Here is a 25,530-nt window from a genome sequence, read left to right on the forward strand (position 1 = left end):
AACCTTAAACTTTTTAGTTCCTACAGATCCTACCATTGAACTTTCCACCTCTTCATACATATTAAACAGGAGCTCCCTTAGGTGAGTCTTGGGCCCCCCCTGCTGTTTGATTGTCCACCTCTACTGACTCCATTTGTCCATCCTCCATGGTGCTGATTTCCACACCTTCCTCTATTCCTCGGTGACTGGGTACATTGCCTCTGCACATGTCCCGTATGACCATGCTTATAACGTTTTATACCTGCTGTAAACACTGTTTGTCTATCACGTACCCCCATTGCCACGTCTATTTCCTCACATTGGATTGCCAGCTGAATGATCAAATACAAATCTTTTGGAGCCCCTTCACACACTTTCCTCAAGATATATGCCAGTAACCCCCTCAAAAATACATCAAGGGCCTCCTGCAACAAAACACAATTCGCTTCATCGCTCTGACCCAACTCATAAGTGTACTCGTTAATTTCTCTTATTCTGTCCGCAAATTTCTCTACTGTCTCCCCCTCTCTCTTTATCATTGTACTCAACCTATCCCTAAAGTACCGAGCGCTATTCTGTTTCTTGTACCTTTGTAAAAGCCCCTACTTCAACTGCTTAAACTGTCCTGCCTTCCTTAAGGCCTCAGAATACCTTACATATGTCTTCACTTCAACCGTTAATCTAATCTCAGCTACATGTAACAACTGTTTGTCCAACCAATCATTCATCACAGCTGAAGATTCCAAGTCCCCCACAAACAAATCCACATCCTCAGATGCCTTGCGAGAAAACGGAATAATCAAACTCGCGGCAGCTGGCTAAATCTCCTGCTGCGGCATCCTAGGCAACAACGACTGATCTGATGGGGTTTCCTGCTCACTTCTAGATGTTATTTTGCTCCTCAACTGCATATTGTCTGCTGTCAACTGTGCTACCTTTTGCAACAAAATCCGTACCGCTTCTGGTTCCAACACACCTCGTGTTCGTGACTCTGCCATTGTGTTGCTTTTGTTCCCCGTTAATCCTGAAACAAAACAATTAAGTACAAAAATAATTCCACTCCTTACACCTCAGTATCATCATACTCAGTAACATCTTAGTCAGACCAACACAAAATTAATTAAATGCTTTGGAAAAAAAAAAACTTACAGCTCACAGGAGAGCTTCTGTAAAGTTTGGAAGGTAGGAGACGAGGTACTGGCAGAAGTAAAGCTGTGAGTACCGGGCGTGAGTTGTGCTTCGGTAGCTCAGTTGGTAGAGCACTTGCCCACGAAAGGCAAAGGTCCCGAGTTCGAGTCTCGGTCGGGCACACAGTTTTAATCTGCCAGGAAGTTTCATATCAGCGCACACTCCGCTGCAGAGTGAAAATCTCATTCTGGAATCTAAGTGTTATCAGTTCGTGACTCGGAGTGGCTTGTTTAGGAAAACAGAGGTGCAGAGCCACATATAAATAGGTGCTGGTTCACTAACAAGGCATTCAAGTGTGACAGCTCTCCTGGACAGTGGGGCGTGTCACACCAGCGTCTACACACAGCAGCGGATGGGGCGCCAGCGTTCCAGTCCACAGCGGGTTGCTAGTTCGACCCCCTGACGCTGACACGGGGTCTGTAGCCAGCCAGCAGCGGCCCACTCCATGGCTCACTACTGTGGGCACTCGTCTTGGCTCCCAACACACACCGGAGGCATCCTGAGACAAGGGCCGCAGATTCAGATGCCGGATTGCGGGCGCTCGTTGTCGCCGTGTTCTTAGCCACACTGGCGAGGAAGTGCACAGCGGATCACCTTGCAGCAGATGGCGCTGAGGCATCAGAGGTGAAGGCCGTTGAACCGGCTGCCGGCGCAACCTGACATCCATGCACCTTCGTGGCCATACAAGGCCAACACATTAGCAGAACGCTTGACAGGTCGTTGCGGGACCTGATGACGCAGACTGAGGGGAATGCGGCACTGTAGTTGAAAACAATAAATCACTTGGAAAGCTCGGACAAGCCTTAATGCGGTGCCTTCTATCTCTTCTCACTACATTTGGTGTCAGAAGTGGGATTTGGTGTCAGAATAGTGGACGTCGTCTGTACAGTACGATGTTCAAGCCCACCGCCTACATTATAGTCACAGGATGTGGTGAGTTTTGACAAGTTTTCTTTTGAGTGTGGGCGTTTTCTTTCTTTTTTGATTTTGAGTATGGCTCATGGTAGGCCATTGTAGATTTTTTGAGTGGGCATAGTATTTTTGGTTGTCAGAGTGGAAGCGTATTTGGGGCAGTAAGTTCTTTTTTTTCCGAAGCATTTAATTAATTTTGTGTTGGTCTGACTAAGATGTTACTGAGTATGATGATACTGAGGTGTAAGGAGTGGAGTTATTTTTGTACTTAATTGTTTTGTTTCAGGATTAACGGGGAACAAAAGCAACACAATGGCAGAGTCACGAACACGAGGTGTGTTGGAACCAGAAGCGGTACGGATTTTGTTGCAAAAGGTAGCACAGTTGACAGCAGACAATACACAGTTGAGGAGCAAAATAACATCTAGAAGTGAGCAGGACACCCCATCGGATCAGTCGTTGTTGCCTAGGATGCCGCAGCAGGAGATTTAGCCAGCTGCCGCGAGTTTGATTATTCCGTTTTCTCGCAAGGAATCTGAGGATGTGCATTTGTTTGTGGGGGACTTGGAATCTTCAGCTGTGATGAATGATTGGTTGGACAAACAGTTGTTACATGTAGCCGAGATTAGATTAACGGGTGACGTGAAGACATATGTAAGGTGTTCTGAGGCCTTAAGGAAGGCAGGACAGTTTAAGCAGTTGAAGTAGGGGCTTTTACAAAGGTACAAGAAACAGAATAGCGCTCGGTACTTTAGGGATAGGTTGAGTACAATGATAAAGAGAGAGGGGGAGACAGTAGAGAAATTTGCGGACAGAATAAGAGAAATTAACGAGTACACTTATGAGTTGGGTCAAAGCGATGAAGCGAATGGTGTTTTGTTGCAGGAGGCCCTTGATGTATTTTTGAGGGGGTTACTGGCACATACCTTGAGGAAAGTGTGTGAAGGGGCTCCGAAAGATTTGTATTTGACCATTCAGCTGGCAATCCAATGTGAGGAAATAGAAGTGGCAATGGGGGTACGTGATAGACAGTGTTTACAGCAGGTATAAAACGTTATAAGCATGGTCATACGGGACATGTGCAGAGGCAATGTACCCAGTCACCGAGGAATAGAGGAAGGTGTGGAAATCAGCACCATGGAGGATGGACAAATGGAGTTAGTTGAGGTGGACAATCGTTAAACAGCAGAGGGGGCCCAGGACTCACCTAAGGGAGCTCCCGTTTAATATGTATGAAGAGGTGGAATGTTCAATGGTAGGATCCGTAGGAACTAAAAAGTTTAAGGTTTTGTTGGACACAGCGGCGCAAGTGTCAGTGGCTACTAAGAGTTTAATGGGACGAAGGAAGCTAGACCCACCATGTTATAGGTTGTGTGGAGTGGGGGATAAGGAGGTCACACCTTTGGGGCCAGTGACAGTTGACTTTCACATAGGGAAAGTCCAATTTGATGCATCCATGGAGATAGTACCTAACCGAGGGCTATGGCATGATCCTAGGAGTAGATTTCTTGCATCAACATCATGGCAAAGTTGTCCTTGGACAACGAACTGTGGAACTTTGTGGAATGTTATTTCAGCTAGGGGAAACTGTTGTCGATGCGGAGTTGTCACGAGGGGCATTCAACGTAATGAAGAAACCAATTGCACCGCGTACATTAGCATTAAGGCTTAATTCACATGAGCATGTGTCTGGTGGCACTGGGAAGTCGCTTTGGGTAAGTGTGGAGTCGAATCTACCTGTGGGTACAGCATGTGTAATTGAACCATTGGAGGATAATGAAGTTTTGGGCCCATTGGGTTGTTTTGTGAAATGTAGTATTATACATGTACAGGAGGGGAACAACGGCTGAGCAGTTCCCATGAACATGGATAATTTTAGCACTGTGGACGCAAATTTGAGAAAAGGAGTTTTAGTAGAAAATTTGGATGTGCCAGATGACAAAGACTGGTGATTGAGAGGTAGGCGAACCGACCAACCACTAACTGCTGATAGAACTGCATTGCATGACAAAATTAAGAATTTGAAAGGAGGAGAAAGAGAGCATATGGAAAAATTATTGTGGGGGTTTAAATATTTGTTTTTTCTGCAAGGGCTGTTACCGGCAACTTCATTAGTTCAACATAAGACACCAACAGGGAATGAAGCACCTGTTTACCGTAAACCATACAGAATACCGAGGTATTTGGAGCCGATTGTGGAGGATTTCATTGATCAGCAGCTTGCGGACGGTATTCTAGAGCATAGTAATAATTGGTGGGGAGTGGGCATTGTTGTTGTGCCTAAAAAGCCTATGGATGGAACAAAGAAATACAGGTTCTGTTGTGACTACCAATACCTCAATAATAAGACAGTAATGGACACATATCCCATTTCAAACATATCAGAGACTTTGGATCACTTAATAGAGTGCCAGTACTTTTCTACGATGGATTTGACAAGTGGTTGTCATCAGTTAGAAGTGGCTCCAGACGATCATCAAAAAACTGCTTTCTCTACTCTGTAAGGCCATTACCAGTACATCAGAATGCCATTTGGTTTGAAAAACGCTCCAGCAACATTTCAGAGGTAGCTAGACAGAGGTAGCTAGGAAACTGGTATAGCAATATTTCTCACAAAACTAAAAAGTAAGATGCAATTTGAGGAGAGACATGCCCCTTGGCAAGAGCAGAATGGATTTGGTCCTGTCCCTGAAGAGGACACAAAATAGCCAGTCAGTAAATATAGTTTTTGGGCAAGAAAGATACATCCAAAAACTCACACAAGAGTCATTCTGAGTGATTAAAAGTATTAGTCACCATTGGATCTCAGGAAAATATTTCAATTACAGACATTATCAAAAGTCACATAGCTGACATTATAGTTGGAGAGAGGTTTAGAAACAGAAGTAACATTCCCTTGTTTGAGACAGACTGTAGCAAGGATTGACTGAGAGCAGACCATGTCTCTGGAGCTGGTCCTACCTCATTGATGCAATCCAATGAATTGGTATTTTGTCTGATGCTGCAAAGTGAAACCATGTGTAATTATGTAGGAAGTGACTTTGATTAGTGCACAAAAGTTTTATTGTGAATGGTGACAATAACTACAGATGAACAAAACTTATGTCAATGTCTCTTAACTGCAGTTATAAATAGGACTGTGCTCACTACCTTGCTGTTGATATTCTCAGTTTTGTGGTCAATTTTCACAGATGCCCTTATGGTCATGACTGAGCAGGGAACATAATAGAAATGGAGAAGCTTAATCTGAATTATGTCAATCAGTATCTTAAATACCCTGGAATTTTGTGTATAAAGTCTCATGTGGTAGCATATTTTGTACAGCCATCAGTGAAATTGTGGGTATATTGTTTGCATGATAGGTTATCTCCCACTGGTGTTACTAGCTTGTAGAGAGCATGGTGGGGGAGGCAATTACTAAGTGTTATTGACTGCCGAGGATCTGTGAATTCTGGTGTAATGCACATATATCTTTGATTTTGAATGTGATGTATACCAACTTAATTGGAGGATACAGGAGCTCAATGATATACTCTGTTTTTATCAGATGTTTTGGGTACTTATTTGCTTGACAACAAACCTCTTTCTGACCTATCATGTCATTCAAATTGTATGCATGTGCAACCAGCAGGAATGCAACATCAGGATTTATGCAGTGAATGAGGGGCAGGCGAATTTGGCAGGCTGCAGCTTTGCTAATGTGTGCTGACTTGCTAAAACAAGTAGGTTGGTTCACTTCACACTGTGAATGCGATTGTATGTAGCTCAAACTGCCACTACTGCAGAGAGTTCTTTTTGGTAGGGATGTTGAGTTATTGTGCTTTTCACCTAACTTGTACAAACATGCAGTGTTAAGAGATAGGTGATCAAGTTACAAAGTGAACAATTTAGGGGTAAAGGAGACCATGCACCGAGCAGCAGAAGAATTGAGTCATTGATAGGCACATACAAATGAGAAGGAACATTTGGTGTGTGTGGACACACACACACACACACACACACACACACACACACACACACACACAGACATGGGCACAGTATGCTCTATGAATTGAAACACTAGTGGGAGATAACCTATCGAACAAGCAACAAACCCACACTTTCGATGATGTCTGTACAAAATGTGCTACGACATGGGCATGGGACTCTATACACAAAATTCCATGATATTTAAGATACTGCTTGGCGTCATTCAGGATAAGATTCTCCATTTCTGTTATGTTTCCACTCAGTGATGCTCATAAGGGCAGCTGTGAATATTGACCACAAAACTAAGAATATCCTCAGTAAGATAGTGAGTAGAGTCCTATTTATAAGTGCAGTTAAGAGACATGACACAGTATGTTGACATGAGCCTTGTTAATCTGAGTTAACCATGTCTTGGTCTGTAGTTACTGTCACCCATTCAAAATAAAACTATTGTGGCCCAGTCAAAGTCACTTCCCACACAATTATACATGGTTTTACTTTGCAGCATCAGACAAACTACCAATTCAGTGTATCGCGCCAATGAGGGTGGACTGCCTCCAGTGACATGGTCTGCTCTCAGTCAATCCCCGCTACAGTCTGTCTCAAACAAGGGGATGCTACTCCTATTTGCAAACCTCTCTCCACCTTTGATGTCAGACATGTGACTGTTCATAATGTGCACATGCGCCCCTCCACAGTGCCAGCTGGATTCACAATGTCTCTGCCACTGCAGGATGCAAACTGGATGCACAATGCAGGGACTGCAGTTTGGCAAGTGCAATGATGAGTTGGGTGTTTTGTGTCGGGTGGGATGGATAGAGGTAGACAGGGATGAGACACAAGAAGAGGGGCTGGCATCAGTAACTAGTAGCTTGGAAGAAGGCAGCCAGTTTGATGGCTAGGAATGCGGAATGCAGCAGGGAGGGAGATGCAGCTGCACAGGCTAGGCATGTGATAGACCGGTGCCAGAGCCAGTGGGGAAACAGTGCAGGTGACATGGAGACATTAATTAGGAAGGGGTGATAGAATGGAGGAAGGGGAGCTGTTTGGCAGAGGGGTGGTTATAGCGGAGCAACAGAGATTGAGACCAGGAGGGTTAACGGTGCAAAGGATATGTTGCACAATGTGAGGGTATGAAATCTCATGATTTTATTTGTAATAATTTTGACAGATTTAGTGGGCTGGTGGGAAAATCACATACTTGAGTAGCAAATAAATAAACAAGCATAAAGAATTTCACATTAGTGGTAAGATAAGCTGGAAGTTCTGGGTGGGTGGATTGTGTGTGTCTTGCATCTGGGTATTCCACAGGGATATGATCCCTGTGATAAAGGGATGAGACGGGAATGGCATATGTATGGACTAGGATGTTGTGTAGATGGGTGTAGGATGGTATATCATTTTAGGAGAGTTGGGTGGAATGTCCCTCATTTCATGGTATGATGATAGATAATCATAGCCATGGTGAAGGATATGCTTCAGTTGTTCCAGTTCAGGGTGGTACTGGGTGACATGGGCAGCACTCCTTGGATTTGTAGCTGATTCTTGGAGCTGGTGGGAGTATTACAGGTGTGTGAGAGTATGAAATGGGAAATCTGTTTGCAGTCATGGTTTGTGGGGTAGTGCCTGTCTCTGGAGACCCTCATGAGACCTTCAGTGTACTGGATAAGGGAGTTGTCATTGCTACATATATGCAGTCCATGGATGCTGAGCCTGTATGGGAGAGATTTTCCAGATCCACTGCATCACTGCACAGTTATTTTTATTGGTATGACCAGCAACCAGCTGACTACCAGAATAAATGGCCTCCACCAAACTGTGGCTAAGAGCAAAATTGACCATCCAGTGATACAACATGCTCAATTTTGATGGCTGCTTCATAACCTGGGCCATCTAGATCCTTCTCTTCACCACTAGCTCTTCCGAAACGAGGTGAGAGTTATGTGTGCAACACATCCTTCTCTCTCGTATACCTCCTGGCTTAATCTCCAATGGTCCACTGTCCCACCACCCTCCACCCAACAGTTTCCCCTTCTTCTGTTCTATCACCCCCTCCCAGTTCACATCTTTGCATCATTTTCACTGTTTGCCACTTCTCATTGGCTGTGGTATCCATGTACCACATGCCTGCCTATGCACCTGCCATCCCTCCCTCCCACATTCCTAGCCAGCAAACCAGCTGCCTCCCTCCATGCCACTAGATACTCGTCCCAAAACTCTCTTCCTGCCTCCCACCTCTTTCACCCTCTTCCCATCCCACCTGACACACCCGGCATAAATTTTTCCATTGTTTTAAAACACCCAATCATCCTTACAAAGAGGGGATAGCGTAATTATAGGAGCTCACTAGAGATTGCAAATTACTGTGTGGAAATAAGAGCTGAAAAAAGTCTTACACTGATTCTCGCATTCATAACATTCTTATCATGCACTTTCCTGAGCATGAAGTAAAGAAAGACCTTTTTAGTTTAACTAATCCATCGTTGCAGGAATGTTTGCCTTTACCTTGGGAACATGAGTAGGTGTTTTTGCCTCCACTGATGTGTTCTAGTTCAAAGATGCTAGTGTGTTTGCAGTATGTCAACAACAATAGCCTGCATAGTCAAAATTTTAGCATGACCATGTGCATTAGTCGCAGGCTATTGCAGTTCATAAACAGATCCATAGAGGGAAATTACATTCATGTGCATACTGTAATATCAGTCACAAGTGTGAATATTATTTCTTCAGAAATGCACAATGCACATACTGCAAAAAGAAAGGTCGTGAAACTGAACTCTGCAACACAAATGCACTGTAACAAGAAACCAAAACAAATGGAAGTGATTCATAATAAAAATTCTGGTAACATAAATTATGTTCAAGATAAGCATGAGTAAAGAAATAAAATAGTAAACTGAATGCTATCGTCTCAGATAATGACAAAGCTTTATCTATGACACTCTGGTCAAATAAAGTACCATTGATATTTCAAACTGATGTGGGCTCTTCCATTACTCTGATTAATCTGCAAGTATTCAAAAAGTTGTCACCAATAATAATTGAATTTTGAAGCTTCTGTTTATATACAGCAATAAACAAACACTGATCAAACATTTCATAATGGCCGTTGCATGCAAACAGTTTACAAAGCAGATCAGAATTATAGTGGTCAAAGGGACAAATTGACAGGGCCTTAATTTATTCAATAAAATCGACTTCACAATCCATGAAAGGATGAATCATATTCTTACTGATGTTTGTAGTAAAGAGTAGCAAAAGCTGTTGTAATGATATACCATTTTTTCTAAAGCAACAACTAACATTATAAACTACACAATGTACATTTCACTGGAGCCAACCACTCTGCCAAAATGCTGTAAAGTACACAATATTCTCCATGCATTAAAGGACAAAGTGAAAAAGGAACTTGATCAGCTTGAACAGAATGGCATTACACAACCCATTACTAGTATCAGATGAGCTATGCCAATTATTGTCTACATATATTGAATGGTACATTAAGGATTTCCAGGGTTATTAAGGTTACAGTCATTGTGCAATCAATAACTGATTAATATCCAATTGAAAAACCAGATGTACTAATGTCTGAATTAGCTGGTGGTGTATATTTTGCAAAACTAGATTTGGAGGCCCACTTATAAGTAGCCTTCAATGAGGATACGTGGAAATTCTTGGTCATCAGTACTACATCTGGACTTCATCAGTACAAAAGATTGCCAGTGCACCATGTTTGTTTCAGCGATACTGGGAACAGTGAATCAGGAAAACTCTTAATGCTATGAACTACCCAGATGATATTATAGTCTCAGGGGACACTGCTGAAAAACTGTTGCATAACTTGGTATGCGTATTTAAGATTTTACAAGTGGACAGTTTAAAATGTAAAATGCATATTCTTTCAGTGGGAAGTCCAATACTTCGGATGTGTTCTGTCACAACAAGGCATCAGACCAACACTGAAACATGATGAAGCTATTAAGTACCTTCTGGTTCCCAAAGATCTCAAACAATTGTGTGCCATTCTAGACTAAATTGATTACTATCAGAAATTCATTTACATGCAGCATCCATAAGTGAATCACTTAAAAAATTCTTATGAAAAGGAGCAAAATGGTTCTTGAACAATGAATGCCAATGTGCATTTCATAAATTAAAACAAACGTTCACCAAACATAACATGTCTCACCCAATACCATCTAATTAAAATGTTAACTATTGCAGCAGATGTTTCAAAATACAGAATTGGCCCAGTTTTGTCACATACACAACGTGGTTTAGAAAGGCTAATAGCGTTCACATCCTAAAAAGCAGAAATTGCTCAGAGGAATTTTAGTCAATGAAAAGGAAGCTCTCACTATTGTCTTTGTTGCCAAAAAGTTCCATGAGTACATTTACAGCAGAAGTCCGTTCTACTTACAGATCACAAGCCATTGGTGGATATACTTGGACCACATAATACAGACGCTTCCAGAACAGCACAATGCTTACAGCAAGGGGCACTGCTTTTATCAAACAGCAATTATGAAACAGTTTACAGATCCCCATATGGCTGGATAAAAATTTCAATTCTGCTGATGTATGTTTTGCTTTAGGTATCATGAAACAAGACACTGTTGAAAATTTTCTATTGTTGCCATTTTGATAACAAATTTGTTCCAAAGGAATCAGTGTTATCCGGAATAAAGTAACACATTCAAACAAAGTGTCGTTTAGATAGAGTTACTCAATCAACCAGAAATTAAATCATACTGTCACATGAAACATGCTCTAACTGTCTACAGTGGTGTCACTCTGGTGCATTCAGAATCAGGAAGACATGAATGGTGATTTCAAAACTGCTGAAACTGATAGTGCTTCACATGCTGCATTAATGCCACTTGGGAGTCATCCTTTAGTGATCCTGCCTAAATGCTACTCATGCAGAAATACCAGTCAGTTCCCCTAAGACAATATTTATCATGGCTGCAAGCATCAGAATTCTGGTCATGTGTATATTAGGTTGCTGCAAAAGTTCATGGTATTTCTGTTTTGCATGTTGGTATTCCAGTTGCTGTGGGTTAATTTATCAATCGTAATTTTTTAATTTTAGTTCACTGTTGCTATTTGAGTTTACATTTTGTCATTTGGAGATAGTGAGTGGACATGTGGACACTAGAAAGAGAGTGTCAAATTGAGAAATCAGAACATTTCTGACATATTCTGCTGTTTAAGTTCAGCAGAGGGGTGATAGCAGTGAAGGCAGCCAGAAACAATTGTGTCATTTATGGGATTAATGCCAGGGGACATAGCACAAAAATGGTTTTCTCATTTTAAGGAGGATCATTTTTTCATTAAAGACTCTCTACGTTCAGGAACACCTTCAGGGTTTGATGAACATCGTTTAGACGCATTAGCCCACAATGATCCGCGTCAGTGTACTCAAGAATTGGCAAATGTGATGGACTGTGATCACTCCACCATTATGAGACATTAACGTGCAATAGGCAGGTTCAAATATTGGTTGTATGGGTACCACATACCACCTGCACTGTGGATAGTTAGCTTTCTTTTTTGAGAATAAGTTAAGCGTAGCATCTGTGATGCACCACAAATTCCTTCGTCATTTTTGTGAAGTGTGTGCTTGCTCCCTCAGATGTTCACTTTTCCTGCTCTCTGTCAAACAACCTTCAGGGAACTTCCTTTCCAGATGAAAATGTGTTCCAAACATGAGTTGACAAGTTCTTCACCTCAATATCACAGATTTATAGTCACATGGAATCAAAAAATTACCCCACCATTGGCAGGCTGTTGTGTTTATTAAACTAATGGGCAAACACTAAGAACTTATGGACCAATTCAATACATAGACCATAGAATCCCATTTTTGGAAAGCTACAGCCTGATTGTCATGTATACATTTGGTAAATTCCGTTATGTGGTCGAAATGTCAACTATAACTTATGAAAACAGTGCAAACTTTGTCCAGAATGTTATCATTCAAAGGGTTGCCAAAATCAGTAGTTACGGAGAATGGCACACTGATAATGTAAAAAAATATATATATATTCCTGGATAATGTATTTCCTGAACAGTGGAGACATTTTAACGTGTCGGCAGATAAATACAATATTGCAGTGCAAGTGGTGTTCAGAAGTATGATGCAATGTTCCTTTGGACATGCATGCATGCATTCTCATTGTAGTTATTTCATTATACAGTTGATGGCTGCCCATATTCTCAACTGTGAATACATCTCATGTATTTCATAATGGCTGTAGTCACCGCAGTGCCTGTGAACAATGCATTGTACTTCTGAACAACACAGTCATTGCAACATCATATAGGCTGTTTAAATGCTACATGCAAACAAGCCATCTCATAACAGCACCTGCTTTCAGTGGTAGGAGGTTATCTTCCTGCCATATTTGTATGTTGACGCCAAGAGTATTTGGTAAAAAAAATAAGAGTGATGTTTTAAATTCAGACTATCTTAGTGAGAGCATCCACCTTGTTTTTCTCAGTTGTTGTTGTTTTTGTTGTTGTGGTCTTCTGTCCAGAGATTGGTTTGATGCAGCTCTCCGTGCTACTCTATTCTGTGCAAGCCTCTTCATCTCTGAATAACTACTGCAACTTACATCCTGATTTTTACCCGCCATGCTTCCCTCCAGTACTAAATTGGTGATCCTTTGATGCCTCAGAAGGTGTCCCACAAACTGATCCCTTCTTCTAGTCAAGTTGTGTCACAAATTCCACTTCTCCCCAATTCTATTCAGTACCTCCTCATTAGTTATGTGATCTACCCATCTAATCTTCAGCATTCTTCTGTAGCACCACATTTTGAAAGCATCTATTCTTTTCTTGTCTAAACTGTTTATTGTCCAAGTTTCACTTCCATACATGGCTGCACTCCACACAAATACTTTCAGAAAAGACTTCCTGACACTTAAATCTATACTCAATGTTAACAAATTTCTCTTTTACAGAAACACTTTCCTTGCCATTTCCAGTCTACATTTTATATCCTCTCTACTTTGACCATCATCAAGTTATTTTATTCCCCAAATAGCAAAACTCATTTAACTTGTTCAAGTGTCTCATTTCCTAATCTAATACCCTCAGCATCACCTGACTTAATTCGACTACATTCCATTATCCTCATTTTGCTTTTGTTGATGTTCATCTTATATCCTCCTTTCAATACACTGTCCATTCCGTTCAGCTCTTCCAGGTCCTTTGCTGTCTCTGACAGAATTACAATGTCGTTGGCAACTCTCAAAGTTTTTATTTCTTCTCTATGGATTTTAATTTCTACACCAAATTTTTGTTTTCTTTACTGCTTGCTCAATATATAGTTTGAATAAAATTGGCGATAGGCTACAACCCTGTCTCACTCCCTTCTCAACCCTCAGTATGCTCCAATATTCTCTTTGAACTCTAGATGAGCTTCAAGAACATGGATTTTGTGGGACATCATGTGTCTCCCTATGTCAAAGATATTCACTGCAGCCTTGACTAGTTGCACATATTTTTCGGACTTATGTCTGCCCAAAATACCCTAAACTACTGCTATAAACCATTTTCAAGCAGTATTTTCCTTATGACTAGTAGATTTGGAAATTCCTTACATTGTGTGATCTTTATCTGTTGTCAAGCAAAAACACCAGCTTCAACCTCGTGTCTTGGACAGTTCGGGAAAGAAGCCTAGCAGGTGTTTGAAGACTGCCGATTCATTAGTCACACCTCTAACCAATAGCTTTGCAGATCCAGCTTTACGAGTCATGGAGGCATCAGCACCTTTTGTGTGTCTACCAATGGTTCCAGCTTGACATTAGCCATTCTCACACGGAATTAATTCCTCTTTAGCCAGTGTTATCTGTTACAGGGGGCCCTAATGTCTCTGCCACCCCAAAGGGAAAGAAAGCAGGGAAACAATAGTAAAATCAGCTACCATGCTGTCATAGCAGGAGGAGAGGTGATTTATGTGGCACGTCCCAGGTGTTGGATGGGGGGTCCTAACCAGCTTACTGGCAAACTTAACTGAAATAAAGTAGCTCTCATGCACCAAAGACACTCTCTGTGGTTAACAACCATAGTTGTAAATCAGAGTATGTTCCAGCTAAGGTTAATTACCTTTGAAAGTCAAATATGGAAAGATCTTTTTGGGGAAAAAGTCACCGTCTTGCCCAGAAAAGTAGGTAAAGGCTACATCAGATTTGGTGGGTAGCCAACTAGAAGGTATCAATGAATTAGAACATTTGCAATCACCCAAATGCCTACTGATGCACAAAAAGAAGATTCAACATAAGCAAATAAATTATATTGTAACGCACAACATGAACTCACTACTTAAGACTGGAAAACTCAAGAAGGTCACAGATGAATTAAATAAACAAAAAATGTTAATAGCGGCCAATGAATGAGAAACACAATAGAGGTCTCATTGAATCACAAGGATATAGTATTTATAATGGGAAACCAAGACAAAGGATTATGAAGCAGTGACCTCAATTTGGTACAGGATTTATAGTGAACATAAAAATAATAGATTCAGTAACTGATTTTCAAGGAATATCACCAAGAATTGCAACCTGTCAGTATCTCCAGGCTTCTTCCATGTATACAACCTTCTTTTATGATTCTTGAGCCAAGTGTTAGCTATGATTAAGTTGCACTCTGTGCAAAATCTACCAGGAGGCTTCCTCTTTCATTTCTTACCCCCAATCGATATTCACCTACTACGTTTCCTTCTCTCCCTTTTCCTACTGCCAAATTCCAGTCACCCATGTCTATTAAATTTTCGTCTCCCTTCACTATCTGAATAATTTCTTTTATTTCATCATACATTTCTTCGATTTCTTCGTCATCTGCAGAGCTAGTTGGCATATAAACTTGTACTATTGTAGTAGGGGTGGGCTTCGTGCCTGTCATGGCCACAATAATACGTTCACTATGCTGTTTGTAGTAGCTTACCCACACTCCTACTTTTTTATTCATTATTAAACCTACTCCTGCATTACCCCTATTTGATTTTGTATTTATAGCCCTGTACTCGCCTGACCAAAAGTCTTGTTCCTCCTGCCACCTAACTTCACTAATTCCCACTACATCTAACTTTATCCTATCCATTTCCCTTTTTAAATTTTCTAACCTACCTGCCCGATTAAGGGATCTGACATCCCACGCTCCGATCCGTAGAATGCCAGTTTTCTTTCTTCTGATAACGACATCCTCTTGTGTAGTCCCCGCCTGGAGATCCGAATGGGGGACTATTTTACCTCTGGAATATTTTACCCAAGAGGACGCAATCATCATTTAACCATACAGTAAAACTGCATGCCATCAGGAAAAATTACGGCTGTAGTTTCCCCTTGCTTTCAGCCGTTCGCAGTACCAGCACAGCAAGGCTGTTTTGGGTGATGTTACAAGGCCAGATCAGTCAACCATCCAGACTGTTGCCCCTGAAACTACTGAAAAGGCTGCTGACCCTCTTCAGAAATGAGACATTTGTCTGGCCTCTCAACAGATACCCCTCCGTTGTGGTTGCACCTACGGTATGGCTATCTGTATCGCTGAGGCACGCAAGCCTCCCCACCAACGGCAAGGTCCATTGTTCATGGGAGGGGGGACTTCTACAATAAAGAAAATTAAAGAATTTCATAAATTCAAGGTAGATCTTAAACAGTTTTTACTAACACACAGTTTTTATAGCATTGAAGAATATCTGAATCTGGAAAAGTAATATTATTTATATATACTGATATAAAATATTTGTATTTATTATCCAAGTTTTTGAAACAAATTAAAGATAAGAAACTATATTGTAATTGACTACATCCATACAATGTATATTGTTAATGGATGAATAAGGAGATTGATTGATTGACATATTTTCTTTCTTTCTTCATCTGAGGTCACTCTTCCTGTAGCCCTTTTATTGATCTTCATTTATTTATTTATTTATTCCATGTGATCTGGTGGTACATAGTGTGTTGCAGATGTTGGAAAATATCAGTCAACATTGTTAACATATACTAACATATAGTGTCATAATGTACTATATTGCTCAATGTTTTCAGTTTAACATAAAATAGCAAGATTACTGTTCTAAGTATTCATTTATAGAGTAAAAACAGTAACACAACAAATATGACTTCATGGCTTTGCTAAATTTTATGTTATCTTCAGTGGATTTAATACTAGTGGGAATATTGTTGAACAGTTGGAGGCCCATGTGGAAAGCTCCCTTTTTACACAGTTGAGTGTTTGTACGTAAAACATGCAGATTTGAGTTCTTCCTGGTGTTGTGTTTATGTATTTCATTATTTTTTATGACTCTGGAGTCAGCTGGCACTATGTGGTTTCTGAAAGCTTGGGTTGTGTCTCTTGCAGTATGCTGGTTCTCTCTGTTTTGTTTTTTAAGTCATCTGCTGTAATTTGGAGTTCTCTTGTATTTTCCTTAATTTCTGTGATCCATTTAATGTCGCTCTTACTATTCCACAATTTGTTTATTATATCAGTACTTATTATGTTTTGTGGTGTTCTGATCAGATGTCCAAAGAATGAGATACATTTCTTCCTGATCATGCTTATTACTGGTTCTATTTTCTTGTACACTGTTTCATTGTAAGCTATTCTCCAGTGCCTATTGACTTGATGTTGTTTATTTATGCATGTCCTGATTACTAAAGGTAGAGACAAGTGTATTTTGTCAGTTTCTGCTATATTAGATGTTTTGAAGATGGTTTCAGCTGTGTAAGTTATTTCTGGTTGCGTAACTATTGTATTACGTTTTAATTTTGCATCTATGGATAGGTTTTTTGTTGTGTGTGTTTTTGTTATTATAATCTGCTTTGCTCAGTTTTTTTTATTCTGTTTTGCCATGAGGTTTTCTCATTTAGCTTGTAAGTTACAATTTCAACAAATATTTAAATTTATCAACAATTTTGATTTCTTGTTCTCCTATTGTAATTTTGTTTCCAAGTGGTGGGTCAGATAGCATAATCTCTGTTGGTTTTATTTCAAATTATATTCTGGGGCCAATTTTATGTGTTGCTTCTTGTAGTGAATTAACTTGTTGCCTGATTTCTTGAACATTGTTGGCTAGGAGAGCAAGATCATCAGCAAATCCCAAGAAGTTCAAATTTATATTATTTTTAGCATTTCCAATTCTAATGTGCTTTGGGTTATCATTGTACCATTCTCTCATTAAGTGTTGCAGGGCACAGTTAAACAGTACTGCTGAGAGACTGTCACCTTTTCTTAAGCCTGTTTTTTTAAGGAATGGTTCACAAATTTCTTCTCTAAACTTAACTTTCAGTTTGGTTCTGGCTACAGTAAGTCTTGTTAATTTAATTAGTTTTGGATGAAGTCCCAGGTTTCATAAAATTTTTGGTACTGAAGGTCTATGGAGGCAGTCATATGCCTTCTAAAACTCCGCAAGTGGTATTGCAACAGGCTTGTTCCACGTCCTGTAGTATGCCATAATCAATTTTAAACTAATGATTCGCTCTGCACAGCTTCTTCATGGTCTGAAACCTACTTGATATTCCCCTAACTCCTGTTCTAGTTGTTCCTTGATTCTTCCATATAGGATCTTGGATAAAATCTTGTATGTCTAGTCTAGGAGAGAGATTCCTCTGCAGTTGTCTGGACTGCTCTTATCCGCCTTTTTGTGTAGGGGGGGGTGTATGATGGCCATAGTCCAATGCTCAGGTCAATTCCTAAGAATTCTTTGTGTTCTTCACAATTCAAAAGTTTATTATATGCTTTTGCCATCATTTCAGCATTTTCTGTCTGCCATTCTTCCACCTTCATCATTCAGTATTAGTGTTCACGGCTCGTACTGTTGTAGTTGTTTCCCAAAGATTTTGTATCAGTTCCTGGAAATGATTTTTTGGTAATTCTCTTCTATAGGGTTTATTATGTCTTTATAGAATCCTCTTTTAATTTTCCTAATTTTTTTATGATTTTTTTCTTTCATTTTTGAGGTTGATGGCATTTTCTTCTGTTTTGTTTATTTGAAACCTTAACCATGCTTGGTGTCTTTCTTCATGGAATTTGTCACATTCTGGAGTCCTCCACGCAGGTGTACTTTGTGGTTTCAAGTGAGCTCGTTTCTTTAGACTTGGTACCAGTTCTTCTAGATCATCTGCTACTTTTTGGTTTGTGTTATTTGTTGGTATTTGTTATTTTTAATTAGCTGATATGGGTCATACCTCCTTCTTGTTTTATTAGTTTTTTTTTTTCATTTTTTCTTTGACGGTGTGAATTTGATTTTAATTTTAACCAAGTAGTGGTCTGAGCCTGTGTCTACTCCTCTCAATACTTCAACATTGTACATTTCTTACAAAAATTTCTGAGGAGGTCCCAAAATTTATATACCTCCCCCCTTTGATTTTGTTATAAAACGTTTTTCATTTGTAGGGGATGAACATTTATAATTATGTAGGTTTTTTTTCATTGTTTTAAAAGTCAGTTTTATTTAATGTTGAAAATTCCTGGTGAGTTTTCAGAAAGCATACACTTTCATAAATGTATAAGCTAGGAAGAGTCATTATTTTAAATTCTTTAAATATTTCCGTGCATGACATTCTGCAGGGAACCCCTTTCATTATTCTAATAGCCCTTTTTTGAAGTTTGAAAGCTTGTTTTGCTGTACCTGCATTTCCCCAGAAGATCACACCATATCTAAGCAAACTGTTCATGTAAGCATAATAGGCACACAGCAATGATTCAGTGTTGCAGCATTCCCGAAGCATTCTTAGCACATAGCAGCATTTACTTAATTTTTTACTCAAAACTTTAGATGCTTTTCCCATCTCAAGTCTCATCCACCCATATACCGAGGAATTTTGTGTATGGAGCTTGTGCAATAACATAGTTCCCTAACTCACCTTTTACTCTTCTTTTAGCTGTAGTTTAAATATTACTGAAATTCATCAATACCGTTTTATCCTTATTTATGATCAAAGCATTATCACTAAACCATTTTCCTGTCTCATTTATTGTCCTAGAGACACTCTGCTGTAGATCACTTTGGAGACCCATCAGAAATATCACAATTTTAAAGTCACCTATTACCTTGTAACCATACATTTTACGAATTCTAGCAAGAAGTTTATGCTTGTGTAATCCGCTTTGAGATGAACTGAGTGAGTCTGAGGAGGGGATGGGTATCTTTACCCATTAAGAATGTGTTTGATGAGCTGTCTACAAATATGCACCACTCATTTGGATTGGAGTCTATTCCAACAGTGCCAGTCAGACCAGTCACACTGTGGCAGAAGCATAGGTCATTTTGATGAAGGGGAAAAATTCTTAGTGACACTTTCTCTGTTCTGGCATGCACACCTTCATCCAACAAGTTCCACTGCTCCAATCTTGATGTCAAAAGCTCGGTCCTTGACTTTGTGAAACCAAGGTCTGTAATCAAGTCATTTACATCTTCCTATTTATGATAGTATTTTTCTATATCCTCAGCTGAAAAATCTGAATCTGCAACTTCCCATCTTCTTTGTGAACTCTCTTCTATATAAAAATGATATATTACACTGTACAGGCATGTCAAAGTATTCTTTGGAGGTCTTAAACATTTTATGTTAATGGAGTACTCTTTTTCTCTGGCCTCGATAAAATGATCACATCATCATAATCATCATTTTGAACAGTTTCTGGCCGCATGCTGGGTCTGTCTGAAACATAAGCCTCACCATCTAGTCATGTTTTCCCACCATCTTTCTGTGTTCACTATGGTCCAGTCCTTGTACCTTATTTTCAATAGACTCCTCCTTTACATTTCAGCCACCTATCCCTTGGTCGTTTACTTCATACCTCCATTTCATGTAACTTCTTGGGAATGTTCTTATTTTCCATTCTCTTAAAGTGCTCATACCAGCTTGGTCTTGATGTTTCTTCCTGTTCTGTAGGGGTTCCTCTTTCACTATTTTCCTTACCCTTTAACTTCTTATCCTATCTCTTCTTGTTACTCCTGTCCTTATGAGGGACTTCATTTCACATGCCTGTAATCTGATTACATCTCTTTTCTTCATTACTGATGTTTTAGATGCGTATATTAGTACTGGGATGTATCAACTTGTATATATTACTTCTTTGCTTTTTTTTGTTGGATGTCTTTGTTCCGAACCAGGCTCATAACACTAAGCAGGAAAGGTGTGGCCTGTCTGCCATGTTCACTGATCTTCTCTGTCACAATTCCCAAGTATTTGACACTTTCCACACTCTTTAATTATTAATTTCCATTCATTATTCCAGTAGTTACTCTATCCTACTTTCTGGTTCTAACCAGGATGTCACATTTGTTTGCATTAAATTTCATTCCACGTTCGTTCATTCATGACCACATACATAGCAATACTTATCTTATAGACACTTGCAATCTTATGATCCCATCTTTTAAGAATCTTTTGAGTCAGTAAATTGGAGACAAATTGAAACAGTGAGTGTAAGATCACACTACATCACTGAAAAATAGAAAATTACTGAATGTGAATGTCCTGTAACGAAAGCAAAGTTTATGGGGAATAATGGGTATTTGCTGTATTCTTTAAAAGCAGTCAACTAGAGGACAGTCATGAAAACATAAAGATAAAGAAAACAGTAAAATTTGTTAATATATTAAAACTAGTAGCTGATAAATAACAATAGTCACCTGTAGCCAACGATGCGTCAAGATGTGTTTAACTTTAATCCTCTGATTTGGGTCTTTTTTCAACATACTGTCCACAAGCTCTTGTGCAGGATACGATACATTTACCCACACTTCAGGTGGTTTGGTAATATGATACTGCCCTCTCATGATAGCAATGGGATCACGGAATGGTAATGATCCACTCAGGCTGTGACAGTAATGGCATTAAAATCAGTTAGGCTGGTCACATTATTAATACATGTATCACTGTTTCAAATTGCATGAACTCACATAACTTATTACAATAACAAACAATGGAAAATCCAGGATGGAATGTAACAATATAATGAAATAGATCGTTGCTACTAACGATACTGCAGAGATGCTGCGTCACAGAAAGGCACAACAAAAAGACTGTTGCAACAAGAGATTTAGGCCAGCAAGGCCTTTGTCAAAAACAAACAACATACACATATGTTCGTGCAAATGCATCTCACACCAACATTACCTCAGTCTCTGGCAGCTGAAGCCAGACTCCAGCTGCCAGAGACTGTGGCCATGTGGCTGAGAGTTGCATTTGTGTGTGTGTGTGTGTGTGTGTGTGTGTGTGTGTGTGTGTGTGTGTGGCCTGTCTATTTTTGACAAAGGCCTTGTTACCCGAAAGCTAACATTCTGACAGTCTTTTTGTTGTGCCTTTCTGTGACTCAGCATCTCCGCTGTAAGGTGAGTAGCAACTATCCTTTTCATTATATTGTTATTACAATAACAAAGATTCTAGGTTGCAAATCGTAAACAAAAAAGCAAATGCCTATCTGTAGTTGATTGGTTTGTGGCACATACATGTAAGTAACAGCAGAGAGACATTGCTGGCTTTTGAGCTGTCACACTGATTTTTGTGTGGTTATTTACACACACAAATACAAAGACACAGATGTACCCACTCTTGGCCACGGTAACACATAATGTTGCCATGGTCACAGTAATGTAATATCTAGTAATGACTTGTGCTGTTGTGTGTGTCACCCACTCTTGGTCATGGTAACACATAATGTTGCCATCGTCACAGTAATGTAATATCTAGTAATGACTTGTGCTGTTGTGTGTGTCTATGCAGCACAGATCAATCAACTATAGATGAGTGGTTGCTTTTCCTATTTTTTAAATTTACTTTCTATATTTGTTTTGGACTTACATCAACTGTTACATCAAGTACAGTTGAGAGCAGTAATCATTCAGATCTCTTCCCTTCCTGTGAATGCACTCAAACCTGGTTTTGCTTAGTAGCAAGAAACTTCAGTAACATATAGTTAAAAACAACTATTGGATACTAAATACCACCTCATTTTTAGTGAATGTGATAAATAGAAAATTTCAGATCACTTGTAGTATTCACTTACAAAATTATGAAACCTACTGCTAATACATGGAATTCATGAAGCAAGTGAGAAGATGCTGCAGAGAAAAACTGAAAATTAATGAATGAATAAAGAGAAGTTTGACAAATGACTAGAATGATACAAGGTTGATATGGAAATCATACAGGAAGTAGTACTTATTAATAAGTGTTAATGGAAGAGAAACACAGCTAAAATAAAGTGAAGAGACAGACAAGGTTAACCCCTTTCATCATTCTTATACAGCACATTCGTTGAAGAAGGAATTAGTATCTTCTACATTTACATCTACATAGGTGCTCAGCAAGCCACCGTATGGTGCGTGGTGGAGAGTATCCCAAACCACTACTAGTCATTTCCATTTTCCTGTTCGACTCGCAAATAGAGTGAGGGAAAAACAACTGTCTATAAGCCTCCATATGAGCCCTAATTTCTCATATCTTATCTTTGTGGTCATTATGTGCAATGGATGTTGGCAGCAGTAGAATTGTTCAGCAGTCAGCTTCAAATGCTGGTTCTCCTAATTTTCTCAACAGTGTTTCTCGAAAAGAATGTCGCCTTCCCTCCAGGGATTGCCACCTGAATTCCCGAAGCATCTCCATAACACTAACGTGTTGTTCAAACCTATCAGTAACAAATCTAGCAGCTGTGACATTCACCTGCTTTATTTCTTTGTTGATAGTCCTCGGTGTCAACGTACTGCATTGGTTATACTGGATGAAAAATGGGGGGTGGAAGTTAAACACTGACTACTGTAAATGATGTAGCCAACAGTTGCACAGTGGCCTTTCACAGTTTTTTTTTTTAATTTCAGTTCACAACCCCCAACATTACACAATTATATGGCCAGTTCACTATTGGTTAACTTTTGAAAAGCCTCATTAATAGTTTTCAGGCAAACATCAGCATACAGCTACAGTAGTTTGCTGTTAAACATCTATGAGCTGTAGATACCTAACCACACAGTTCACTATTTCTGAAATAAATTGAACAGACACTGTAATTATTTTAACACATGGCCTATTTATGTTACACTAATTCCACTGTTCAGTTGATGCATTACTCTGGTACATATTGCCCCATCTGTAAACTGGTCATGGACTAGACTGTCTTGGGGCCAAAAATCTGTCCTTTATATATCCTCACAACAATAGGCAATGGAACTACACATTGTTTGATGTTTAAGTTACAGAAATTACAATTAAAACATAACTCATACAATTAACTGAATACATAAAAAATTCCTCCTTTTTAACAGTTACTTCTATCACAAATATTAGGCTGAGTTATTTGTTTAAATCATGAAATTGACAGATATACTTATACAAACAATGCTTTTGACAAATCTGCTAATTATTTTGGAATTAATTAAGGGATAGCTTTGTTAAAGTGTTTTCAATGAGAGCCAAATAAATACTTTAAGAGTCCTGGTAGTTCTTTCAAATGTTTATAATTAACACAGAATTTATATTTGTTTATAAGTCAACAATAGAATTTAAGTCATGAAACAATTACTGATTTAACCCAACACCAAAAGATATTAATTAGTAATTGTCAAAATATATTAGGAAATTGATTACATACACAAAACTAAACGCAAAATTTGATCTGGTGCCACATTTCTTAAGACTGAGGGCCAATCTTTCTCTTTTATGGAAATGCAGATTATACTAATGTATGTTAATGGTAATTAGACAATAATGAAAATAAAATTAATTTAAGGAGGCAGATAGCAGAACAAGAGAGTAAGTAAAGAGGTCCCAGCTTGCTTCATCACATAGCCCACCTCTGAATTGCTTTGATGCCTTCTAATACCTTGCCGATTTGTGGACATAAGCTTCTCAGTCTCAAGAAAGATTGTTATATTCAAATTTAGAATATGTTCAAGGATTCTGCAGCAAACAGAAGTTAGGAATATTGGTCTGTAATTTTTTGGGTCCCTTCTTATATACTGGAGTCATCTGTGCCTTTTTGCAGTCACTTGGGACTTTGTACTGGGCAAGAGATCTATGAATAATGCAAACTAGGTAAAGGACCAATGCCATAGAGTACTCTTTGTAAAATCGAATTGGGATTCCATCCGGACCTGGTGGTTTATTTGTTTTCAAATCTTTCAATTGTTTCTCTATGCCAGGGATGCTTATTACTATCGTCCATACAGGATTCTGTCTGATGGTCAAATGATGGTACGTTTTTACATTTCTTCTGTGTTTGTTAGACAGTACAAAGAGAATTAAAATAAATGGTGAAGCAGCACAATGCATGTGATTGCTGATGCACTGTTTCTGTGGCAGATTCAATGCTTAAAATACTGTATTCTAGTTAATACTGTCAAAAGCTGTTTGTAAGTATAGAAATGAAGGATGGGTAGTCTTTCCTTAACTTATTTCCTGAGGTAAGTAGTTGGGTCAGCAGTGCCTCTTATGTTCCCACATTTCTCCAGAATGAGGTCAGTTTCTACCAATTTTTCCATTCTTCACTAAATAATTTATGTCAATATTTCACAGCTGTGATTTATTAAACTAATATTTTGGTAATATTTCATCTGCCAGCACCTGCTTTCTTTGTAATTGGAATCACTACATTGTTCTTTAAGTCTGAAGGTATTTTTCCTGTCTCATACCTCTTGCACACCATGTGGATTGTTTTGTCATCTGGCTTTACAATGACCAGTGGTTCTGAGGGAATGCTGTCTATGCAAGAGGCCTTGTTTTGACTTAGGTCTTTCAAGTCCTCTGTCAAATTCTTCTTGCAGCATCTTATCTCCCATTCACCTACGTCTACTTCCTCTTCTCTTTCTGTAATATTTCTTTTCAGTTCATTTCAATTCTATAACCCCTTTACACATTCCTTTCACCTTTTAGCTTTCCCTCCTTTGCTTAGTACTGCTCCTCCATTCAGCTCTTTTTGTTCATGGAGCTGGTTCTCTTTTTTGCAGAGGTACAAGAATTAAATTGGAGCAATATTCCTGAGTTTCTTTTCGTAAAGAAACATTGAAATAAAATTAAGCATTTCTGTTTCTGCTAATCTACCCTCAATTTCAGTTCCTGTCTTATGTACGAGTGTCTGGACACTAACTTTGGTACCACTAATAGCCCTTACATATGACCAGCATTTTGTGAGAATTTTTTTAATAATATTCTGTAATGGTAGACAATGAACGCTTCACACTCTTGACAGCTGAAAGTGTTTCATCCAGCATCTCTCTATCTACAGCCATATATTTTGGTTTACACATATTATTCATTAGTCTCTATTTCTTTAGAAGTTTCTGTACAGGGACAGTATACCATGGAGGGTCCCTCTCATTATGATCTGTGCTACTGAGTATATACCTGTCCAGTGCATGCTGAACTGTTCTTTTTATCTTGAGCCATAGTCCCTCTAGTGCTCCTGTCCTGAGCTAAAGGTTCCAACTTCTTAATTAAGGTATGACAATACAGTATCATTATCAAGTTT

At 39.2% G+C, this 25,530-nt stretch overlaps 1 protein-coding gene across 2 annotated transcripts in view; it reads right to left on the reverse strand.

The window, feature by feature from the left end:
* LOC124795205 (ovarian-specific serine/threonine-protein kinase Lok-like) overlaps positions 1 to 25,530 on the reverse strand; it is a 212,867-nt gene that overhangs the window by 23,819 nt on the left and 163,518 nt on the right. For both annotated transcript variants that reach the window (XM_047259115.1, XM_047259116.1), the window contains exon 7: positions 20,699 to 20,885. In XM_047259115.1, coding sequence (XP_047115071.1) covers positions 20,699 to 20,885 — 187 coding nt within the window. The remainder of the gene's footprint in view (positions 1 to 20,698; positions 20,886 to 25,530) is intronic.

The sequence above is a fragment of the Schistocerca piceifrons genome, chromosome 4 (assembly GCF_021461385.2).
Source record: "Schistocerca piceifrons isolate TAMUIC-IGC-003096 chromosome 4, iqSchPice1.1, whole genome shotgun sequence".
NCBI lineage: Eukaryota > Metazoa > Arthropoda > Insecta > Orthoptera > Acrididae > Schistocerca > Schistocerca piceifrons.